This window comes from Acromyrmex echinatior, chromosome 12, assembly GCF_024713525.1.
Source record: "Acromyrmex echinatior isolate Ae372 chromosome 12, ASM2471352v2, whole genome shotgun sequence".
In the NCBI taxonomy this organism is placed as follows: Eukaryota; Metazoa; Arthropoda; class Insecta; order Hymenoptera; family Formicidae; genus Acromyrmex; species Acromyrmex echinatior.
Window position 1 is genome coordinate 13212937 of NC_141863.1, and position 27096 is coordinate 13240032.

General features: G+C 30.5%; 1 protein-coding gene across 5 annotated transcripts in view; it reads right to left on the bottom strand.

Annotated features, from left to right (window-relative positions):
• Positions 1 to 17559, bottom strand: part of LOC105143172 (uncharacterized) — a 422981-nt gene extending 405422 nt beyond the window's left edge. For 4 of the 5 annotated variants that reach the window (XM_087411822.1, XM_087411820.1, XM_011051259.2 and 1 more), the window contains exons 1-2: positions 17070 to 17559; positions 10297 to 10737 (exon numbers count right to left, since the gene is read on the bottom strand). In XM_087411822.1, coding sequence (XP_087267948.1) covers positions 10297 to 10337 — 41 coding nt within the window. In that variant the 5' untranslated portion in view covers positions 10338 to 10737; positions 17070 to 17559. The remainder of the gene's footprint in view (positions 1 to 10296; positions 10738 to 17069) is intronic. The other variant, XM_087411824.1, reaches the window with a different exon arrangement.
• Positions 17560 to 27096: the final 9537 nt, after the last annotated feature.

Below are 27096 nucleotides of genomic sequence, written 5' to 3' on the forward strand. Positions count from 1 at the left end.
AATTTTCTCAAAATATCTATCTAAAGAGCGATTATGAAAATAAGCGTACGGGAATTTTTCCTCATATTTGTAATGCGTTCATTTTAGCATGCTATTTTGCAGACGCAAGATGTGCCATCAAATTCGTTTACTATGCTATGTCGTCGACATACTATACTGTAGAGAGTCTTCCGATGAGAAAGAGCAACGATGAACCGACTCGTCGAGACATCGCTCACTCGATGTAGGTACCTTCCTCTCTCGCATAATTTACATTTTCTGTAACCTATATACCCATCCTCTATCGTACGCCAAAAACTATTCTCGTAGTCGGTCAGTTCTGCAATTTTCGTCGTCCTTGCGTTCCACCGTTTCATGCCACAATTCGCTTCGTTTTCATTCGAGAAACTAATTGAAAGACTTACACTGGCATCAGAAAATTCCAAGCTCGAAAAATTTCAAATCAAGATACTATCTTTGGGAGTGAAATCTCATTCTAAAGACTGAAATTGAGCGAATCTTGAAAAAGAATTATTTTTTATTCAATTTTTAATTTTTAAGAGTAAAAAAAATTTTATTCTTCAGAGTGAGATTCATGAAAAGTTAACACTGAAAGTTTCATTGAAAGTTTAACAAAATGTTATGTATATGTAATTATGTATAATATTAGAACAATTATAAAAGAATATTTATCAATTAAAATTTAATTACGATAATTAATATTAAATTTTTTTATATTTTTTTAAGAAAGAAAGAGGAACATATAATATATAAAAAAATTTAATATTAATTATGATAATTAAATTTTAATTGATAAATATTCTTTTATAATTGTTAATGAAACATATGAATAATATCACATTATTGTATTATATTTGTAAATAACTAATAATACTTAATGTATACCACATGAGATAACAAAAATTACGAAATTACATTTTATTTTTTAAAATTGTACTTTTCTACCTCATTTTTTACTGACTGTATTTTATAAATAATATATAGATTTTTAAATTAAAAATCACGTTAATTAAAAATTGTATTTCACACTTATTATTTTTACATATAAAAGCGGGACAATTTATAATCATATTCTTAATTCGGAGCAAAATATGGGATGCATTGTAAAGTAGAAAGAAGAGTTAAAATTTGAGTTTGTCGGTCTTATTTTAACATAAAAATTAAATAAATAATTGAATAGAACGAGATATTTAATGTTACATAATAAAATAAAAATTCCATTAATACAACGTGTTTCTTTTTTGTGAAATAATATCTAAAGATTGCAAAAATCCGAACAAAAGATTTTTTTTAAAGACTAAGACTTATTTTAAGATTTTATAAAACGAAATTGTGCAAAGATTGACTTTTATACGGTTACGTACGAAGTTTTACATTTATTTACTTTTTTCTTTGCTTCTTTTCTCTACTATCTATTCTTTTAAATGAAAATAAGAATAATAGCTCTTGATTACACTATCGCCCACTAGTGCAACACTCAGACAGTGTAGCGTGTTTCTTTGGCTAATGATAGGCGAACTCATTCAGTGTAACGTGTTTCCGTGGCTATATAGTGTTGTGCAAATTTTATGCACGAAGGGGTTTTGCTACACGATCTCAAAGAGACGGTGTAGAGCCAGTGATATTAAAATTTTGAAAATGGAAGTCAACCAGCAACAGAATTAAACATGATAGCATGAAGTAGTACACCATGGTGTATATACACTTGTGTAGTGCAACACTGATGCAGCACTTACAACTGATGTAGTGCGAGGTTACACTCAGTGTATCCCAAGAGAAAACGCTATAAGTTTCTGGCGTCAAATCTCCCTCTTAAAGAACAATTATTTTACGCAAACAATTACAACAATTCAAACGTGATTGTCACGAAAAAATGAAATAAGATATATCCCATACGTTCATACAAAATCTTTGATCATACGGTAATCAATTAAGTATAGTTAGCGCGCGTTTGGTAAATGATTTTGCGTGTACTTACACATCGTTGTTTCATTCTCGAGAGCGAAATTACTAATTTCATGTCATTCTGAAGAACATAAATCAACAGGATGATTCGGAATGGTAGAAATTTAATTACAGAATTGATCTAAGTGTATTAATTGTCAACATGATTAATGCACTGCTTGTTATTACCAGTATACTCTGTTTAATTGAAATTATTTATAGCATAGCTTCTATTAAATCTAAATAGATTACACAAACTTTAATAGTTCGTATATCGTAATATTTATAAAGATTGAAAACAATTAAAAACATTAATAGTCAAATCTAAAGTATTTTTAATCATGTGTAGATTTAAATTTGCTCTCTAAAGCCTTGTAAAAAAAACGCTAAAAATTTGTTCAATATTTTAGACGGAGAATTGATCTATTGCATGATAATGTGACTGAATTTTTCAAACGTTCAATTTGATAATTTTCTGTCAAGATCTTGAAAAGATTTCTAGTACCATATTGTAAAAAAGAGTCTGGCAATACCAACCAAATGTTAAGTGAAATAATTCTAATCAAAGGTAATTCAGTTAATGTAACCAAAAAAATTTTACTTTTTTAAATACTAATTGTACTTTTTTTACTAATTGTAAGTATTATCAAACATAATAAAATAATCAACCGTTTAGTAACTTACTATGTATTTAGAAAAATAAAATTATATATATATATTTGGTTATATTAACCAAATATATGAAATTATATTACTCAACATTTAATAGCTATTATCAAGATTTAGTTTTTTCAGTGTGGACATAAGGCTTAATATAGTATTAATAAGTGCAAAAACTACATAACTCTTTAAGAATGATTGTTTGTTAATAAAACGGAAATGACAATTGGAGATTTAACTTTTTGTTCCTATATAATTATACTTCATAACATAATTAGAAATATAATATCATGTTGTATTAAAACTCGCAAAATATGCAAAACGTAATTAGCGTATTGAGTAATTTTATAGAAAGTTTTATCTTATATCCAGTGTATCTTTGAAAAAATGCTACTCTATCTGTTTCAGAAAGTACATTGACTTTATATTGATTGATCTGGTCCTGTCATTACCTTCCAAAAATGTTAATATGCTATATTTGAGAACAATTTGAGAGAGAGAGAGAGAAAAAGAGAGAGAATTGGTAGAAATAATTATTTTAAGCTGAATTGTATAACTGAAAAGATATATATAAAAAATGTAAAATGAAATTGCCGGAAATAATCCTAATTTTTATTACATAAATTTTCATAAATATATTAAGCTATTCTGAATTAAAATGTATTTTTAAACTAATTTCTGCTTTTAAACTTATGTTTGTAACTAATGCGTTGGAAAAAATCGAATGTTAATAATAATAATAAATATCCTGTTGCGATAATTATTCGTGCAGGACGTCGAAAATTTTTAACAGACCCTTGAGTTCAGTCAACGCATACGCGCTTGATATACCGTGATGCGTCTGAATGCGTGCGTGATTCGAAAACAAAAACGTGGCTCGAAACGTGCGTAGCCAGATTTTCACAAGCGATGGTCCAAACGAACGTCGACTCGTTGTATAAACACGTATCAAACTGCGAACGGAACATGGAACGCGATTTCAAAGCGAAAACAAAAGAAGGATCGAAAGCTTGTCTATCCTTTGTGATCCTTTGTGAAGAGAATTTCGAAAAATCAGTCGATATTAAATTCTTATCAAAGTTACAATCATCCGTAGTATTTTACAATGAATCGAAAGATACAGTTACAAGGCGCTTATTGCAAATAAATTGAAACCAAAATAGAATTGAATCAAACTCTCCACATTAAAGATGTACAGGGTGGGCCATCTATTGGTACGTTTTTGAATTTCGTCGTATGGCAACACCGAACGAGCTACAGACCCGAAATTTTGACAGTTTATTAGTCATACCGTCCGCGGCACGAAACAACATGTTTTCTCTTGAAGAGCGTTTTGAAATTTTAAAAACTTATTTTCAAAGTCAGTGCTGTGTCGCCGAAACTGTACGAATTTTGAAAAGAAATATGGGTCGTGATAGAGCACCCACCGAAGGAGCTATACGCAAATTGGTGAGGAAAGTTCGTGAGAAAGGGATGTTAGTGGATGACATTATATTACGACTGTTTTGAGTGAAATTGGCGCCGAGGTAGTCCAAAATGTCATTAATAATTGGGGTGACCGAATGGCATACTGTAAGGCCAGTAGAGGGAGCCACATGAACGAAATCGTTTTTCATTCTTGACGCGGATACTTTTAGCTTCACAACAAAAAAAAAATTAATAAAAAATATCAATGTATGCTCATTTGATCGCATTTTTAAAAACGTACCAATAGATGGCCCACCCTGTATTTTATATCAATGATTAAATTTTCTTTAAAAAAAAATAGATACAGTATGCTTGTGCATCTATACACAGTAAAAACATTTTGTGCTTGTGTTAAAATCGATGTTTGTTAAAATTTTTATGTTAAATTTTTAATTTTGTTATTTTTACATAATATATTATTTTTGAATATTTTGTGTTACATTAATATTTAACATTTCTAATAATGTCCCTTAAATTAACATGTACATTTTATTCATTTATCTTAAAATTTATTTTAAAACTACATTATTTTTACGTTATTTATGCATTTATTCATAAATTGTGTTGTTTTAATACTGAGAAAAATATTAAATATTAAATATTATAATAACATAATATTTTATATTCATTTTGTATTAAATTAACCAAAATTTAAATAGATCGTTTGAAACATATGAAATATATTAAATTTCACACAAATTTTCCAACTGTGTATAACATTTACATCCGGGGTTTCCATTGACTTTACATCGGTTCGAATTTCATTCTAAATTTATGCAAAAATATTATATATATATATTATTGTTACAATACAAATCTCATAAACCATTATCAAATATATCTCAATACAAACTCACGAAGGGTTAAGCCATTTGAAAACGCGCTGTTTTCCACTTCGTTTGCTACCCATTCGAGCATCAGTCCCGCGTCTAAACCAGTCTCGATTTATCCCGCGTGTGTGACTACTCTGGTAAAATCTTAAGTGCTAATGGCCCCCTCGAGCATCCGACAAACGTAATTTCATTAGCACTCGGGACTTTCTGCTTCGGCTTCTATTTTCCACGCATTCCCCGCAAATCGACGGTAGAAAGTCTGTTTGTTGAAAATGTATTTAACTCCCTGCTAACCGATATTATCAGCAAACTAATACAATTTCAAGTGTCAATTTTTAGTCTATACAATGAAACGTTACCGTAAATAAAATTTGCATAGAAATTACGTTTCACAGAAATTACATAAAATGTTAGAGCCAAATTTTTTTCATAAACTTGAGGCATACTTTCTTCTTAGATAAAATGTTATGAAAAATGATGAAAAATATGTTATGTTTTAGACATATAAAAAAAAAGTAACACTGTACAAATTTCAATTTTTCAAATTGAAGATGAAAATTTACTTAATGCTAAAATTTAAACTTAAAAATTAAAAAAATAAAAAATCTCCTGCAATGTCCTGAAATTAACATTCCATTAAGAAAAAAATTACTTCAAGTTTATTAAGAAAAAAAATATCAAACAATGAAAAACGTTTCTGTAAAAACTAACATTAATATTTAATAATAAATATTAATATTGAGTTTCTCTTATTCTCTTACGTGTTCTGATCATATAATCTTTCAATATTATAGACGCAGAGGTGATCGTGTTAATTAGCGTTAATCAAGTTAATTAAGTTAAGCAACTATTTCTTTTCGGGCATCTCAAATTAATCGCATCAACTTTAGAAACTATTATGCCACACTAATATGCCTCGATGTCAAGCAATGTCACAATAAATTTTAAAACGCATTCCTCCGCAATCCTCTTTACGCAAAAACGAAAAGACAAGATCATAAGAGCGTAGCTACATTCTAGCGGAGCTGTTAAGCGGTTATGCTCCCGCGAAGAAAAGATCGGTCGTGGTGATACTTCTAAAATTAGCTCGCCGCCGCCGCGTAACTTCCTCTCTCTCTCACAGTGCGCGCATTCGCGAATGTCGTGCGCGTAAATTCCTGCGTGCCGACGTGGACTCGCAACCGCGCGCAAATTAATTGCCGTCGAGCTTCAGAAAAGTTGCCTCGAAAAGCGCACTTCGTGTAACTAATCCCGGTCGGCGCCATAAATTTCCTGCTACCCGCTGTTTTCCCCGCGTGTTTCCACTCTATCTCGGCAAAGATGGTGGCTCGATAATGACTTTATGTGCATACACACACACACATATATATGTGTGTGTGTGTGTGTGTGTGTGTGTGTGTTGTGTGTGTGTGTGTGTATATGTTCGTAGTATTTACGCAAGAAGTAAGATCGTGAAGAATTAGAAATGGAAATATCAATACTCGCTTTTAATATCGCTGATATTGTAACAAAAGTATAATAAAATCGTTATTTTTTCATAACTTCCTTAAAATTTGTTTAATAGATAAAAAAATATTTTCCATATATATTAAACCGGTCCTTGTTCACATTTTTGTATTAAATTTTTAGCGTATTAATTTAACATAATATGATTGTGTTATTTGAATACTTTGTGTTAAATTGACATTCAATATTTCTTAATGTTAAAATAATACAATTTATGAGTAAGTAAACAAATAACACAAAAATAATTTTAAAACAAATTGTAAGATAAATGAATAAAATATACATACATACATATTTACATATTACAAAGGTTAATTTTACTGGAAAAATATGCTTTCACACAATCTGCTTATAAAAATCAAAGTTACATTTTCTTAAATTAATTTTGTACGTGTTACATCAACATATTGATCAATATGTATGTCAGATTATTTTATAAATATAATATCTTTTCTAGCAGATATTACATTTATAAAATTAATCGATTGATTACACTTTATAAATGTAATGTCTCTCTAGTAGGCATTACATTTATAAAATAGTTGACATACTGATCAATATGTTGATGCAACACGCGGTATATAATATTTATTTCCTAGTTTCATTTTATATTACGTAGATCGTTTACATGCAAATTGTATTAAATTTATCAATTTTCCAACTAAACATTATTTAAGTAGTTTTGTAATCGCATTGTAAATCTAAGAAAAGCTGCATTTCGAAAAGTAAGATATTAATTCTATCTTTTTTTTGTATTTTCTAATATATTCAATTCTAAATCGCATTCTCAGCTATCGCTTTAACGCGATATTTCTAGTCCTGTATTCTATTAGGTGTTGGAATTAATTCGTAGCGTTTTACAAGTGATGGGAAGTACTTTCATTAATGTATTTTTTAATGCTCATGTGAAATAAATAACATTCTTTCATTAAAAACGCTACGAATTAATTCCAACACCTAATACTAAGAATGAATTTCTCATGAAAGTGGATTATTTGAATATCAATTTAACATTTCGAAGAAGAAAGAACATCGGAAGTGCATTGACTTCAGGAAACTTGGAAGCATCCGCAGATACTCCATCGAGCAGACAGCTCCCGCGGAGATTGCAGTAACATTTAATAAAGAGCCGTGATGTATCTGCTTCGGGTTATCAATCAACAGTAATTGCGCTCAGACTATGGAAATATTGATAACGTGCGATAGAGGAGAAATAGAAATCTTATTATAATCGTGATATGCGTCGGCCATACATGAGAAAATTTACATTCAATGTCACAATTTTCGATGCTGCATTATCATGCCACACATTCGGTATTATCCCTTTTTTTTCTCCCCCGTCTAATATCTCATTGATGATACAGGGAACTCAAAGTGGGCATTAATTAAAGGCCTGGCATGCAGCAGGTGTCGTGATAATTCCTTCGAATTGGTCGCGACGGGACTCATTATGTAAAGCTATGCAACGTTCGATCGTGCGTAATCACACGCGTCGGACAGAATTATTTATCCAACTGTCAATAGCGTTGTCCTCGTACATACACGGTGACACAAACCGTTAGCATAATTTATCACGCGTGGATTAGATGCATTAAGGATGCGCGGTGATTGCACGAAGCAGTTTGCTGCTTTCCTTTTTTAAGACGCTATTGATGCATTAATCTCTCTCGAGGGGAGATTTAACTTCCATGCAGTCGCGGAAACGTAACGTCAATTGCAATGTTGACACGTTGTCGATATGGCATGTGACAGTCGTTTCGCCTGTCATGCCAATGTTGACGGCCAATTATCCCACGTCATAGTTACGTGTCTCGAATTGTTTCAATACAAGCATATCACATTAATAATGATAATAAATTATCTCAACGTTTAAATATCAACAAATATTAGTATATAGTATCTGCGAGATATATATTTCAATCACACATGATATCGCAAAAAAGATAACGTCATACGATTACGTAAAAAAACTGATACTACCTTTGAAGATATAAGCTATAATATAAACTAAAGTATCACATTACATATGAAAAAAAATTATATATATGAAACGAAAAAAAAATTTATTCCGCATAAATAGTTGGAAAATTTGTATTTTTAACATATTTCACAAATCTCAAACGGCTTTCCACCCAAATTTTTGTGTTAATTTAACATAAGAATTAATATGTTACAAAGTAATATAAATATTGTGTAAAAAATTAATACTAAAAATGTAACATTGATATAATTTGTAAGCAAATTTCTTCAATAAAATTAACAACTATAATATATTAAATTAATTAAAATTTTCATTTATCTTGGAATTTACATTTTAAAATACATTATTTTTATGTTATTTGTTGACATACTCATAAAGTGTGATATTTTAGCACAAAAAATTTAGAATATTAGTTTGATATAAAATATTCAGATAACACAATTAAATGTTAAATTAACGCTCGGATATGTTTATAAATATACAACACAAAAATTGTAACAAAAGCCGGTTTTAACGCAAATATAAAATATTTTTTAATATATGTGTATGCGTAAAGACGTTCTTCATTATATAATAAAATCAGAAAAGGTTAGCGAATATGCGTTTCGACGCGTCGCAAAAGGAACGAAACATAAAAGCCACGGACTGTTAAAAATAATTTCGAGCCCACTCTCCTTTAAAAAGCGAGTGAAGAGTCAACGTTGTGAAATACGACTGTAGTTGAGTATCACTCGTTATATCGCGTCACACAAAGGTTAACGTACGTGCGGGACTCATCGTGCGATGACCCAGAGAGTTAACCCAAAGTTAACCGAGGGCAATTTCAGAATTGGTCCAGAGTTAACCCTTGTCTCCGGGAAATAAATAAATCATCGTAAGTCGAATCAAGTCCGTGCGTAACTAAGCCAATGCAATTTTCTAACTATTATCTTTTAATGCAGATTAACTTCTACCAGAAATGAATAAGATGGGCACAATAATTTTAAGTAGCTTATGAGAAAATCAAGTAGAATTTTCATTCCAAAAATTTTTACTTTTCGAACAAATAATATTGATGAAAAAAAACTTGCTAAAAATGCCTTCCTAAAAAAATATTATTAATTTTCAGATTTTCCGTTCGTTAATAATTAATAATTAAAACAAAATTTAACCCTAGTATGGTATTCATGAGTTCAACATATCCTGTGCGATTTTTTGCATTGCTTTAACTTTTTTATAATATAATTTGAAGACCCAGATTAAATTTAAATTTTAGAATTTTTTCCCAATGTGGGAAATTTTTTGCGAATTTTTTCAATAACATTTCTTCGAAGCATTGTAATTAATTGAAAATAAAATATTATTTATTTGATTCATCTGTCTTTGTCTGACTTCGAGATATAAATTTCACACATTTTGAGCTAAAAAATACGTATTCAGTTCAGAGATGTAGCGTGACAAAGTTGCAGAATCTCACAAATCCTAGCTGGAGAATTAGCCAAAAAGGAAGGTAACCAAAAATAACAATACCAAATTAGGGTTAAAAGGATTCAAATGTAAAATTATATCAGTGATACTTTGTATTGGAAAGGAATTAAAATCAGAAAATTTCTATAAGAGAAAGATTATTTACTTCTTCTTTAAGCCTATCTTCTTTTTACTTTTTACATGCTAAAATTATATAATTAATAACCCAGTAATGTAAACAACTGTTTATATTAATATAAGATAATGTTATACTTTGAAACAATTCAGATAAATATACACAAATACTGCATTTTTATATTGAATGTAGGGTTGAGTTCCCTATAAATGCTTAGATTGCAGTCATATTTAATGAGGGTATTTGCCCACGGGTCTATTCAATGTATCGTGATATAATAAATAATGTATTCTTGGCAATAAGCCGAGATTATGTTCACTTACCTTTTCGATGGCTTCCAGCGCCGCTTCAGCACTCCCAGCATGAGTAAACCGACGAAGACGACGCCTGAGCGCCAACGGGCCTCCGACTCGCAGCTACGTATCAAGCACCACTATACCAGCACTACAACCGACCACCACCGGAATCACACAACCACCAGACAACCTCGTCAATCTTCCCCAAGGGATTCCTTCTATCGGCCGCACACGAGTCACACCATGATCTCCACCGAATGAAAGTTCCTTTTTCCGCGTGCGGTCTTCAGTCTTTCACGTCACGATGATCGATCAATTTTCCGATGATCGACGCTCGCCGATTAGATGAATCGTCGTCGTTTAATCTTCACGGAATCACTTTCAGTCACGGCACGGTGGATTACGTTCTGCGGTTTTCAAGCAGCTTCTTGTCATCCTCATTACTGCATGCCCTTATTTGCCGGACATCTTCAATCAGAAAAACAACAATCTTTGAAATTGCAGAATTGTGGACACTAATGCACGTGCTGAATATTTGAAATATATTGATAACAAAAACTGTTTACACGAAAAAACATAAAGTGACGATTGACTATAACTTTCAATAAATTTTTTCATTATTTAATTAGTATTTAATATAACCTAATGTAATTTTATGTTCTTAATATTTTGTTATACATAAAATGTACAGATATTGCTGTACTTTTCGTACTCAATGTTTTTTTTTATATATCGATAACAAAGCTTACATGAAAAAAAAGACAAAGTAATGATTAATCTTAACTGCCATAAATTCTTGAATTATTTAAAATATTTTATATATCGTGTATTAGTATTCAATATAACTTAACATAACATAATAACATAAATACACAACTTCACACATATAATGTAAGTACATTTTATATTCTTATTAATATTCCTCTTTGTTAAATATAAAATGTATACTTAATTCATTAATTAAATTTATAAGAAATTTATCACACGCGATTGCCGACCGTGAAATGTAAGTAAATTGCAGATATAACTGCAGCTTGATATTATATCGCAGTGTCTGTAAGGAATAATATTGTTTCTAGCAAAAGATAAATTTTACCCGATGCTTTACGGCGTATTGTTCCGTTGATGAAAGTTCAATAACAAGTAACAATTATTCCATATGCAATCGTTAAATATACGATTTGCATGTTACGTGAGAACGACGATTCACTTTTTCCGAATTAAAGTGTGCAATTTTACGACGTAAGCACAAACTCACATATGTATTATACATATATGTATAGTACATTGCGCAATACGGTCGCAAAGATTCTATTTGCCATTCACAAAGGATCTCATAAATAATAAAGTACGTCGCTCGACAAATATTTATCCCGCTTCCGGGCTCGTAGAATAATTTATCACCCTTCGAGAGAGCCCTAGTGACGTCGCCGTGCTGTCGCGAAGGGAAATTTGATCGGTAATTCAAACGCTAACTCGAAATCTTAGGTTTGAGTACTATGCTTTAAATTTAAGCACCGATATGTGCTTTTAACTTTGAATATGGAGAATCGGCTTTTACATTGTAGTTTAATTGATCGTCGAAAATTAAGCTGCCGCATCGCGCGGAGACCAATGATTAAAGATCGCATAATAAATCACGACCCTCTAATTAAGAAGATAATTAATCGACAGCGTTCCAAGGAGACGCGCGCCTCTTTTGTCGGCTAGCGAAAAAAATTGATCTCCCTCACAAAACCGCCGCTTTTTTCTTCGGACGAAAAGTAACGGCATTCGTTTTTTCAAACTGGTTATTAGCTCCATTAATTTATTTACCTTACGAATTATAAAAATTGCTGTTACTTTACTGCGAGCACGAGAAACAGATGCTATTAGTAAAAGAAACCGTAATTAACTGCGTCTTAATAGCGTGCTATATTGCTCGAAAGAAATTTAATTTGAATTTTAAATCCGATCTTTATAAGGAATTTCTTAATTGCGTGAAAATTTGAAAAAATTTAGATATTTTAGATCATTGGATCTTCGAATATTTATCAATACAATTTTTCGCTTTGAAAAATAAATAAATTTCCAAAAAAATTTAATTCGAATTTTAATTCTATGTTTAAGCAGTTTCTTAATTAAAATATATACTCTATATAGGACTGTAGGAAATTTGAAAAAATTTAGATTAAACAAAATTGGGTCTTCGAATATTTTTCACAATAATCTTTCGCTTTGAAAAATGATTGCTTGAAAGAATTTAATTTAAATTTTAATCTGATGTTTAAGCAGTTTCTTAATTACCTAAAAATTTTAAAAATTTAGATGAAACAAAATTGAATCTTCGAATATTTATCACAATAATTTTTCGCTTTGAAAAATAGACGCTCAAAAGAATTTAATTTAAATTCTTAATTACTTGGAAATTTGGAAAATTCAGATCGTTGGATCTTTTCCAATAATTCTCTCAAAATAATTTTTCGCTTTGAAAAATAGATACTTGCTCAAATGCGTTAAATTTTTACAGTATCCAGATATGAGAATTCAATATTTCAACAAATAAGTGTAAAATAAGTATACATTAAAATGTTATTTTACATGTCTAATAAAGGAAAGTTAATAAGAGTAATTGTGCATTCTGCATGTATGAGAGCAATGCAAACGTTGATTTCCGATCCTTCTAGGAAATGACGTTTAGACCGATATTAGAGTGACCTTGATTTGCTTTCTGAGATTATTGGTTTGCGAGCAATCACGATCAATGCGGCTGAGCATCCAATTGCCGCGAAATTGCATAATCAGTGCTCAAAGGCTATTTCGGGGAGCTTAACCGCAATCGTGCGCGAGGAGGGCAAAGTAGAAGCGGTCAAATCGATATTTTATTTGCTATGTATTTAAATCACGTTGACAATGAGCATAAGGGCACAAGCCGGGATACGCGAATGCAAATAATACGATTGCAAATAATAATTTTGCCGGTGGATAGATATTGAAAGGATATCATGTGGAATATTAATGGACATCTCGGAAAATCATTGTATAATTCAAATCGTATTTGGGAAAATGCAAACGCGAACAATACATCGTAAATATTTATATTTCATCGGAAAATAAATTGCATTTCAAATTATTTAAAAATTAATATCGATATATCTTTTTGTGAGAAAAAGATAAAAATTCTCCCGGGCAATAAAAAACATCTTGCGCAAATTCTAACAAAAACAAAATGGGCCATGTTCTATTATTGAGATATTAACTTTCTAATTTAACGAATTGACTTGTCATCTGTTATTGCATTGTAATTAACAGTCAGAGCGAGTTTCCGTTTAATAACGTTGTTGTTTAATCACGACACGCACACGCACGCACGCACACACCACCCGAAGATTATTTTTAGAAAAAATTCTAAGTCCGTAAATGAGAAATGCTGTCGGAGTAATATCATTAAATAAACATAAATTCTTAAACAGGAAATCACTCTGCTAATTAATATTATATTATTTATTAATTACAAAAAAGGTATTAAATATATTCTGGCATAGCTCGTAATACGTTAAACGTTCCGTAATATGTCATTATTAAATGTCGCGTATATCCATCATTGATTTTTATTTTGACTAATATAAGTAAACTTTAATCTTGGCTTATTTATTCCCTGGTGTCTTTTTAATTCTTAAAATTGGAAAAAGATAAAAAATAAAGTTAAACAAGACTACATTAAAAGAAAAAATGATTACTATTAACATAATTTATAGTTATTTTTGTGTCAATTATATATAAATTAAAATTACATACATATCTTTTTATAAAATTATAAGGTTATTATCACTAACATTATAGTAATAATAACTATGAAAATAAAGATCCTAATCATAATTATTTGCATAATAATCACAAACATCTTTCTCTCAATGTAAATTAATCTACGTTCGAGAAGTAGACATGAATGAAGACAAAAACCAACAGTGTAATTATTGTATTGGCTTTGAAAATACATTGAATTTAACTAAATTAATTCAAAATGACCATCGAATTAATCAACCGAATATTTACTGATTATGCCATTGCAACATTCTATATAATTACACTGTAAGTAAAAAGACGATCATCGTAATTAAAAAGCTCTACTTACTTTATCACATCGCTACTCAAGAATTCGGATGAGTCATCATTCAAATATTCCAATTTCACGCAAAATATACCTACTTGTCACGATACGTGCATGTTTAATCCCGTTATGCATGTTATTAAGGTTGCGTTCAGTTTGGACACTCACGCGCTATAAGCTTCATTCGTTTTTTTTATCATTACAGAACACCACATATACAGAAGAAAGGTAGAATAAAGTTTACAATATGTAAGCGCCCAAACCAAATGCAGCCTAAAGCCAGTGTTACACTACTATTGGAGCCTGAGGATTGCAAATTAGAAATTAAAATTTGATCAGTCAGATAATTTTAATTTTAATCCGTTCTGATCGATTAAACTCTCTTCAATTCGCAACGAATTCAATCCAATACGTTATGTGGGCTTAAAACTCGGACGATCGCGGCGATATTCAGAGCTATGTTCAGATTTTCATTTAAGTTATCACAGAAGTATTATTTTGTCCTTATTATTCAACAAATGCTAAAGAAAGATTAGAAAATATCTGGATGGCATATATGTAAGTGAGAATCTGAACGCGTCTCAGAAGGTTTTCCGACGCATAGATGCGTCGCGATGCAATAGCTTGCTCTCATCTCGCTCGACCCATGTTGATTTCTTTCCGTGTATCTAATCGACGAGACGGCAATTAACCGAGAGTCACGTATTAACATTGAACTTTCTGCGCTCCGCTCCATATCGGTCCAGCCACCGCGCGAAATTAGCCACGAGAAGCGCGAAAAACGCTGGCGCCATTAAAATTTTTAAATACGGGAATTCCCTCGATTGTTCGCATCGGAATAGTCGAACCGCTGATCAAAAGTTATTACTTATAGATAATCGAATAATACTTGTATCCACCAATGTAGATTACTTTAATCTCGGTTCAACTTACTCTTTACCTTTTTCTAATTCTTAGAATTGGAGTAAGTTGAACTGAGATTAAAGGTTAATCTACGAAAAATGGGCAAAAGCCTTCGGATAAGAGTTTGTTTTTTATTTCTGCATTTTATTGCTGCAATATACACTAGAACTTTTCTTCTTGCTTTGTCAAATATCAAATATATCTAGGTCTGTTTTTATAAAACTGAACTGGTATCTTTGGTATTTTTTTTTTTTTACTTAAAGTAAAATAGGTATATATAAATATTTGACATTTGATGAAAGCTAGAAGTTTTAATACAATCTAAATCAAGTTCATATAAAAATATAGTTAAGACAATAAGAAGTAATGATTTTTGATTGGTTGTACAACACCAATGACATGCACGCACACACACACACACACACACACACACACACACACACACACACACACACGTATGTACGTACGTACGTACGTACCAAAAAAATCAAAAGAAAGGATTGAAGACATCTTAAACTCTCATCTTAAACCTATAACCTTATGCAATAAGAAATTATGAAAAAGACATAGATTATACATATACATCAATATGTTTATTCATAGTGTTTAAAATCCCAAAAAATTTAAAACGAGATAAGTATATATTCGGGCTGCTGAAAAGACAGAAAGCAAAAAAATGATGAATACAAAAAGTGTAATAACGAATTTAGTTTAGGACACATTAGTGCGCGCTGATGCATATTATAATGTGTACTAACTTAATTTGGATGTAAAAATGAAATGCAAGTATTTAAAATTATAAAATACATATTTTATTTACAACACAATGAAATGTATTGAAGATTTAACTCGTTTATATTAATCACAAACCTTTATTTTAATTTGTGTACTATAGGTTCAATGCACCAGTGCATTGAATACGTTCAATCGAATTTGCTACGAGAAACATGAACAGAACTAATGTGTATTGTATTGGTCGTATACGTTAATTTGACTGTATATGGCGGCAGTAGTTCGTTTTAACGCTCATTATAGGCAGTCGAGAGCAGCAACAAAAAACAAACTTTATTTTACTTTGAATACAAAAAGTGTATGTATAGTTTAACTGTAGGTGTATTTTTCTCATTTTTCTCGCTTCCGCCAAATGTCAAATATATATCTACTTCACTTTAAGTCCTAAAAGTAAAGTCTGACTAGTTCAGTCGCAAAAAAACAGATAATTTCAAGATGTAAGAAGACTAAGTGAACTAATTTCAAGGATGCGTAATTAAAGTAAGTAAACATATGACATTTGTGATCAATTAGAGAAATTATTAAATTTTAAATTAAATTTTAAGAGTTAATATAAAGTTGCTATTAGAAATTTGCCACTAATCGGAAATTTATCTCAAATTCAACTGTCATGGGGAGCAATGCTACACATGATCACTTATTCAACCATAAAACTAGATCTGAGATTTGAAGCTAGTCCTCTCATCATTGAGAAAGTTCAAGAAGAAGAAGAAATTGATCAAGAGTTCGCGCCTCTGAGAACGAACCGGCTCTCCGGACACCCAGGATCGCAGGACGATCAATAATCGCGCGCGAGAGTTCGAAACTGGAGCATCGCGCGCGTCGCGAGAGACGATCTTGGAGCCTCCCCCGTTAAGTCGCCCGAAGAGATCCGCGGCCGATTAACAGTCCATCGCGAATCACGTGATCTTTTTTTCAAGGAGGAGAAAAAAAAACATTAGGCAAGGTAATCGCGTAACGATATGGGCCACGAGTAATCAGTAGTGGGAGTGGAGATATCGATCGGTTTACTCACCTCATTTTCCGCCGGTTCCGGGTCCAAGGGCAGCTTCCGGCTCTAATACTACCTCACAAAACGAAAAGGCACGGAGCGATCGACGATCCTGCTGCTCTCGATACGATCGTCTTCCTATGCATCTCGATGCCTACGGAAACACAACGTACATGTGCGTGTATGCGTGTGGAGTATACGACGAGACCCGTTTCTCGAAATTCGACCCGGTGACCGCGATTCTGCGCGACGTACGAACGAACGAACGAACGGACGGACGGACGGAGAGATGAACGGGCAGACGTGATCGCGGGAGGCACGAGGCACGATCCGCACGATACCACGGACGCCACGGTAGGATGTACGGAGGCGCGCGCGAGAACGCTCAACGCACTTGGCCGGAGGAACGAGTTGATAGTTGATACTCGCGCGCGCACACGAAGCGACAGCACAGACCTATCGCGCGCCGAACTCGAACTGAGCCCGTGAGCCGTGAACAACGAGAGACAGAGACGACATGCATCACCCTATCCCCTCTGCGCCATCCCTACCCCCACCAGAGGCTCTCCCCACTACGCGCACGCTCACAGGTGCGGCGAGGAACCACCGCGAAGCGTCGAGCGTCGACCGAATTCCGAGAAATACATACGATACGTGCTCGATGTATTGTAATTCCCGAATCCCGAGTACCTACCAGCCACATCGTGCTTTTAGTTGGTTTTGAATAATTGTTGAATTTAGGGACCTCACCTCCGGTGTTGATAAAATTAGTCTCATTCGATGCGTTTTTGCATAAAATAAAATCTGACAAAAAAAGTGTCGCTCTATCCCACGAGAATCGAGATATTAATTATTAAAGTTATTATTGACAAATATTTAGATTAAGAAATCTGTCACCATTTGTCAGTATAGAGGAACATGAGACATGTAAGCGAAGATTTTTTGCTTCAATTACACAAATTCTTGGTTTCAAAAACAAATTTTCTCTTTTAAAAAATTCTTTTCTTTAAAAAAAATAATTATTATTTAGAATATGGTTCTTCCATAAAATTTAAATAAAAGTGTACTCATTCGATGCGTTTTCACTCAAAATGAAAGAATCTGACAAAAAAAATGCGACGATCAGCCTCGTGAATCGAGTTATTAAGCGTTAAAGTTTGAGACTTTACAGGTTAAGATATTTGTCATTTCAATTCGATCCCGACAGTTCTATGTATACGTTTCTACTTTAATTATTGTTTAATTATTGTCTACTTTAATTCACTACTTTCAAAATTTATTGTTTTAAGCACACAAATTTTTTGTATTAGCAGTGAATTAGTGTTTTTAAAGCAGTGAATTTGTGTTTTAAAGCAAAGAATTTGTATTTTAAAGCAGAGAATTTGTGTTTATAAAGCAAAGAATTTGTGTTTATAAAGCGGAGAATTTGTGTAACCTTCTATGCTATTGATGTGACAGATTTCCTAAGCAATGAATATCTGTCAAGTTTAACAATTAATATCTCGGTTCGCGGAACGAAACGACATTTTTTTGCCAGAATCATTTATTTCATGGCGTCGAATGAGACTAATTTTATCAAAATCGGAGATGAGGCCCCTAAACTCAACAATTACCATGTTTTGAAATTGTATTATCTCGATGTTTGATTTAGCTAATATATGAAAAAAATGCACAAATATATGAAAAATAATCGTCGATGACTAGCGTCATGTCCAGAGAATTTAGGTAACGAGATTTTAGATAACGAAACCCCGAGAAAGAAATATATGCGAGTGCTCGGAAATAAGAAAGAAAAATAGAGAGATATTCTTATATAAATATAAAAAATGATTTTATATTATAACGTCTTTAATATATTTTTTTAATATATATTTTTAAAATAGATAATACAGTAATTACTTTTTAATTAAGTTAATTAAGTTAAATTAATTAATCGGTCTCAATTCTAAACAAAATCGATTTTTCGTAACATGTTTTCGTAAGGCTTATAAGAATTTAGAAATGCTTTAACTTTATATATCTTATTTATATAGACAGCTTCTTGCCAGCCATAAGATTTATGAAAAATCGTAAATATTTACGAATAATTATACGTTTTAATATAAGATATAAATTACATAGAATTACAATATAAGTCATAAATTCTTACAAATTTTACGAGAACAAGTACAAATTTTACGATTATGCTCATAATTTATCCATTAGTTAATTAATTTAACTTAATTAAATAATTAAAAGCAATTAATGTATTAATATCTATATTAAAAATACGTATAAAAGATATATTAAAAAATGTTATCATATAACATTGAAATATCTATATCAATGTTTAATACAGTATACAGTATATCTACTTTATCCTAGAGATCTTCCTTTGCGAGCATTCTTAGGACGTTGGGATGTTTTCAAGACATTTTTCAGAACGTATATCAGTGACCCTTGGATGTATATCTGTGTCATATGGGAAATAAAATAGATGTTCCGCAATCTCTTTTCTTTTCCTTTTGTTCCTTTTTCTCAAGATCCTCTTTATTCCTATGTTATCGAGAGTTAGCTTTTAGTGTCGATGTCATCGCGATTTTTTGAAAACTCACGTATATCTTTACGTACTTATTTCTAGACGTAGAAAATCAAACTGCTCGAAAAGAGCGTTCTCATTTTATATTTCATATCATGTTGAGAACAAAGATTTATCACTCTTTATTTACTGCAGATAAATTTCCAAAGTTCTACATAATAACGCTTAAGATGACTTTTTAGTAAATCAAGTTACCATAGAAATGTCTAATTTTTTTATACATATAATGAAATTAAAGTACCAAAATTGACGTGTACAAAATTCTACAGTAAGTTAATGATGAAATAAGAAAGAAAAAAGATATTAAAAATGTATCTTTTCACGTGATTAACTTAGTAACAGATAAGGCTCGCAGATGTTTTTTTAAAACTAATTGCACACAAATCTTATCATAGACAATATATATTTTCCCATTATATAAACGAGATATAATATATAATATATAATAATTTTAAAATTTAAAAAAATTATGATTTTAATGGTCACAAAAAAGTAATAGGTCAACGGTTATTCTGGAAAGATATTTACGTGCATAAACTTGTACATAAATTTAACTTCAAAAAGTAAACATAATCTCATCTTGTCTTCGTTCGATGAAAATACAGCTCTTGATTTACTATCGCATGTTCCATACTATTTCATTATGATATACACATAGTTTTAATATTTTATCCAAATTATGCAGATATTTATAATTTTGGATAAGCTCTGGTGAGGTATCCCAAATTTTCGGCACTTTACTAAAGAATCATCTTAACGGTAAAAAGAATCATCACTACATAAAACTGTATGCATAATTATCTTTTTAGAACGGATTTAATTTCTTACCTCGAAAGAGTCAATAATTCAGATGACTCCTACACTAAAAGTTTCTTTATCGTAATCACAATTGTCAATCTCCAGTTTTTTTAGACAGATCCCTGGCTTTTCGATAAGCAGAAATAAATTCTTAGTTAATTACTCTGAACATGTATTATGAAATTATTTGGAATGGATTTTGATAGAAATTATTTTATTTTCTCCAGAAAAACACAATAGAAATCTAGGAAAATGAGTAATTCCGATCGGAATGCATTCTGAATTCCATAATATATTATATCCTCATATTTTTTTCAGAAAAAAAGCAACAAGTTATTATATAAACTGTTGTTGAATATTTTTATTATTCGCTCTCTACCATGTTGTATATTTACACGGTCAAATCTTATTTATTTCTATTAGTTTTCTTTTTTTTTTTAAACCGATCTCTAGTGTAATACTAATCTGTAATTGTAACATCATGTTTTTTTTACATCTTGCATAATATGAATTTTTAATTTAAGAATGTATTACATATATTTTTTAAATTATGGAAAAGTTATGAAAAAATTATTCTCTAAATTATTCTCTAGATCGCATTTAAAATAATACAAAAAAATTAACAATGATTTATCATCTGGATCAAAAATTATTTCAAAAAATATAATAAGTAATTTTTTTATTTCTGCGGAGGGAGGGGGAACTCTAACATAAATGTATCATAAAATAATGACAAGAATTTCAATTTTTTATATAATTTTTTATATAATTTTTTATATATAATTTTATATAATATTTTTATATAATTTTATATATTATTTTATAATATTTTATATAATATTTTACCTATTCAAAATGATTTTTGAAAAATTACATTGCGATGCAGAGATTAATTGTTCTATAAAATATTTATTTTTTTTTTAATCTTTGTATCCAATCTCTGAATTACAATAAAACTTTGAATAAATCATTTTGAATAGGTACTTAAAATATTTATACAATAAATTTGAATTTTTTGTCATTGTTGCACCACAAATTTGCATAATAAATTAATATTATATCAGCTATCTACAATCAAAAAAAGAGATTTTCTGTCATGTCCTGTTTAAGTTATAAGCATTTTGATCAATCAAGTCGACAATCCTGTACAACAATCAGTTCCCAACATCTATATAGAATTACAGACAGGAGCGCAGACTTTTGCATAATGCATAAGTTTTTTGCATAATCCACACAATAATATGTAAAAGAATGATCTAATCAGAGCTCTTTATTTTATAGAAAGGAAAGAATTTGATTGATTGATTCTCTTGTGCATTATGCAAAAGTCTACGCTGCTGCTCTTGTTTATATAATACATTATTCCATACTGACCAATAGAAGTGCATTACAAATCGGAGGTCAAAGTTTAATGTAAAATTGCGTACGTTGACCAAAGGCAAGATTCTTCTGCTCCAGTCTTACATTACGTCGTTAGACACGGTATTATTAGCTGAATTACTCACGCTTTGTGCTTGGAATATCTGAATACCTAACGCGCAAGATTTATTAAACTCCAACGCGCATTAATCCAAGATACTAGATAATACATACGGCTCCTAAAACGGCTTTGACTCGAATGCTTCCGCGATTCTTCTTTTTTTCAGACACCGTAAAGTTGCTTTGGCAAGGTTATCTTATCACGAGCACGATCTTTGCCTTGCATTCATCGTGCCATAACATAACCCGTCGACAAGAAAAATGAATCCCGAACAAATCGCATGTTAAAATTGTAAGTTTCCAATCAATTAGCAACTTAAGAGAAATATGTAATCGCTCGTGGATTTTTCAATAATCGTATCATTATGAATAATTTTGACTTCTTGTCAATAGAGATTTTGGAATTTTGCCTCGTGAGACATATGCATGCAGAATATAGTTTGGGCATTCTTTTGCCAGTAATATAATTGCTTTGATATAATTTTGTGCTATTTATGGAAATCTTATTATTAAAATATAGCCCCTTCGTTGCGAATACGGTATGATTGTATAATATCACTGAAAGCGCCAGACGATAAGATAAGATAGCCAACGTATGCTGTATTCTCTCTTGCATGATTACAATAAAAATTATCTGGTCAAAGCTCTTTGCGAAACTGCATGAGATATACTGAATTAGAGTCATATCTCATTAAAGTATGTATGTACAATGCAAAATAAATATTTTTATTTTAATGTTTTACATTTAATTATTTTATTAATGATTGCGTTTAGCAGATGAAGCAGTTTTGCAACTAAAGTTCTTTCATATGATTGATCTTGTCCTTAATACTCACTGGATCAAAATGTATAGGGTAGATAGTCCAATAGTGAACCAGTAGTACATTATGAACCATTGCAATATTTCGTAACGTTACAGATTGTTATCATGCAGCGACTCGCATTTGAATCTTCCTCGATTCTCCAGTCGACTGGTAGATCGCGCCAAGAATATCACATTTTAAGAATTTTGGGTTACAAAGTAAATTTTTTTCGTAAGTTTTTTATGTTTTTGTCGTTATATTTATTATTTTTTTCATTATGCATTAGTTTTGTGTGCACAAACTTATTATTCTGTAAGCAACTTTCTTCTGCTGTATTATTTTACACCGCATTATTTTGAAGATTATTACGGAAAAGGTTAGATGGTCTACAATGAATCATTTTACTGTAGTGAACAATGATTCATTGTAGATAACCTTTTTTACGATAATCTTCAAAATAATAATTCATTGATTGAATTATGATATTTAGAATACAGCTCCTTCGATGCGTTTTCATTCAAAACAAAAGAATCTGGTAGAAAAACGCGGTGGTCAGCCTTCGTAAATCCTTACCATCTTATAATTATCTATTTTCTAAATAAACATTTTAAAATATAGCAAAATTAAAATAATCCCAACAATTCGCAGTATAAAACATGTAATTCATTATTAAAAATAGCATGATTCAATGTGTACACTTCTTGTACACAATGAACCACTTCTCGTTTTTTTAAATAAGAAATTGTAACTGAACTTAAAAAGTAACTTAAGAGTTATTATTAACTACATGTCAATAAAAAGATCTTAGATCTTTAACTCAATAATTGAGAGAAATATAAGCCTTTGAAATTTATATGGTTCGTTGTTGAACCATTTACCTTAAATCAATCATATTGAAAAATTTTACATCAGTTGTAAATCTGCCTTCTCTACTTAACACAATTATCGTAATATTATCATATTATCGTTGACCGCACTGATAAATTGTAATGTAAGTTTATATCGCGGTATAACCAATATAAACTTACGCGGTTAAATCGACACGACGTGAGAATTTCGACGAGACTGAAACTGACTCACACGTAATTGTAAATGGCTGCTTCTTTTAAGCAGTTCTTACGACTGCGCGGTCAATTTGTAGAACATGTCGGTGGCCGTTTGTCACGTGACACAAAATTAATTTAAATGCGACACATACACTGTGCTACAAAGACGGCGTACGCCTCTCGGACATTTAACATCTGTCCAACCCATGCATATGCACGTGCTTACGCAGCTATGCAAATTCATGTATTTATCTCTTGTGGTATCCGTTCAAAACGCGGGACGGCGAATATCGGAATTAACATATTCGTAATGTATTTACAATTTATGGCAATAATCAGATAAAAATATGGGACACATTCACATACTATATTTTGAATATCTACTTATGGAAATCTATAATTATAGATACTAATTATATTGTAGCAGAGAATACATGTAGGAATTTATAATAAATAGTTTAATAGATAGATCTATTATAAATTATTATAACATACTTTTAATTAAAAAAATTCTTTAGATAAACTTCCGAAAACCGAAATCCTCCGATTTCTATAAAACTTTACAACAAACATCATTTTAAGTCAAATTGAAAGTTCTTAAAGAGATTTATAGTGACTTCCAAAAAAAACTATTTTTTAAAACAAAGTCGTAAAATAAATAAATATTCGCGCGCTCTTCGCATGGAAGTCGTGCGCCCCTAAAGGGAAGAGGGAGGAGGGATGTGAGAAAATTGTGCGCCCCTTGGCAGGGAGATTTGGGGTGATCATACAATGAAATTGATAATTTCATCATTAATATAAACACAACATGCATTTTATTATTTGATTTCAAAAAATAACTTCTTCGTAGCAGTTGCCAAAAATCTCTTTAAGGACTTCCTTAACTTAAAATGAAGGTTTTCGGAAGTGCACCTAATTCTTTTATAGTAATTTAAATATCATGTTTTTCTCAAAAAGGAAATTCTCAAAAAAGAAATAACGTTGTTTATTATAATTTATTATAAACTATTTTCTAGCAAATATATAAAACAATACCGTAGAAAAAATGTAACATTTAATTAAAAGAAAATTTCTTTTATTTAATGTTTTTTATATCTTTAATAGGTCACATTTTGATATGCATATAAATATTATTGAGCATAAAGATCCACTTTGACTGAAAATAGGATTATTTTAATTTATTTATTCTTATCAATTCAATTTCTACATATAATTATTTATATACCTCTTCTTGAAAAATGACATTTTTTCACTAGTTATTACGATAAATATTTCCATATGTCTCAATAATCAAATTGGTATGACGCCCCTTTTAGAGAGTCGGGAGTTTCAAGTCCAAATCCTGATTCAGCTGATATTCTTCGTAATAAATTCTTTGCAAATTTTTAAAATGCTTATTAATTCTTCATTAGCAATATGAAATTGTCAATTTTATATAATTTATAAAATGGGACCCAGCAGATGAGATCCCAGTAGATTTTTATTATTCTGAATTATATAAAATCTGAAAAAGAGATTTTGTACAGAGTAAAACCTTTAACAAGTTTTTATAATAGAAGTTGAATTGTATTTTGCTCATTTTTTATAAATTTAAAAGTAGGGGTTTGATTCTCGGCCGAGGTAATATTTTTTAATAAATACATTTACAGTTTTTTAGTATATTAACATCTTTCTAACAGGATGCCAGATTCAGCATCAAATTATTAAATTGTTTGTCAATTTAATTTATGATATTACTGTACTAGTTTGATTGTGTTTATAAGTTCGAAAAATCATTTCGGCGCACAGTTCAAATAACTACATATTTAGAAAATATAAATTTACATAGAAATTATTTAAAAAGCATATAAGATCCAGCTTCAACCGTAATAGGCATTAAACTCTTACTTCTTAAATATAATAATTTTGAAAGAAACATGATGTCGATTAAAAGCTTATAACTTTTATATGTACAATTAAAAAGAATCTTTTTATGTTACTTGAAGATATGATGTACTTTAGAAAAAAATGTTAGTTTAAAAAAAGAATTGAATTGTTCGAGCAACTATAATAAAAATAAAAATTTTTGTAAATAAATAATTCAAGTTTTTAAAAAATAATTTTTACAGCAGAGATTAATTATTAAATTTCTTTTAAACTGAAATGAATACAAAAATTCTAAAAATCTAATTTATTAAGTCTTTCTCAAAGAGTTTTTTTTCATTTTCGAGTATTTCGTAAATTATATGTGAATTATGCTTGATATATCTCCATAAATGTTAATTTTGTAATGAAAAAATGATCTAAAACAGTGAAGAATCTTATCTTATTTTATTTTCTTATATAACCATTTTCTTAAACTTTACAACAATAAATCGGGTGTACCTTAAAAAAATATTGCTGGTGTTAAATTGACGATCAATCTAATTTGAGATATTAATATTTCCACTCCAATTTACGATTGCAATTCAAGCCAGACAAATCGAGTCGGCGAGTAATTTATAAAAACTGAAAAATGTATTTACAAAAATTTGCATATAAGTATTATTAAACATCAAGATCCACTTTGTGTTATGTGACCGATAATAAGATTATTTTTCTTAAGGTGGTTCTACAGCAAATCAAGTTACCATAGAAATGTCTAATTTTTAATATAATGAAGTTAAAATAGTGAACTTGACGTGTGCAAAATTCTGAAATATATTGATGAAATAAGAGAGAAAAAAATACTGAAGATGTAATTTTTAACGTATTACCTAATGAAAAGGCTTTTTTTTTACTTTTGTTACTGTGTACAACTATTACCATAGATTTTTCTAAAAAGCGAGATTATAATAGTTAAAAAAGTTACGATTGTTACAAAAAAGTAATAAATCATCTGCCATTCTGGAAAAATATTAAATGTTGAAATGGCAAAAAAAAGTTTGAAATTTAATGACAACTTGTAATAGATAAATCTGGTAACATTATCTCATTACTTTTGCAAACTAATATCGTTTATTTTATACTATTTTATTAAAATATACACGTAATTTTAATATTTTATCCAAATTATGCAGATATTTATGATTTTGAATGGGCCCTGATGAGGACCCACCCAAATTTTCGATACTTTACTGTAGAATCACTTTAATTGTCATCATTTTGATGACAGTACGGAGTGCAGTTAGTTTTCTTGCAGGTTGTGCGACGGAAATATATTTTAACTTTCTCGAGGTTTATTTTTAAATCTAAGACTGGTACTTATAGTCGAGAGAGAGAGATTTAAAACTATCTTATAAGTACTATCTTAATATGTTATGAACCATTAACAGTAACAATCAGAGAGCCGCATCAGCATCTTAAAATGTTTCTTAAGATGATTTTAA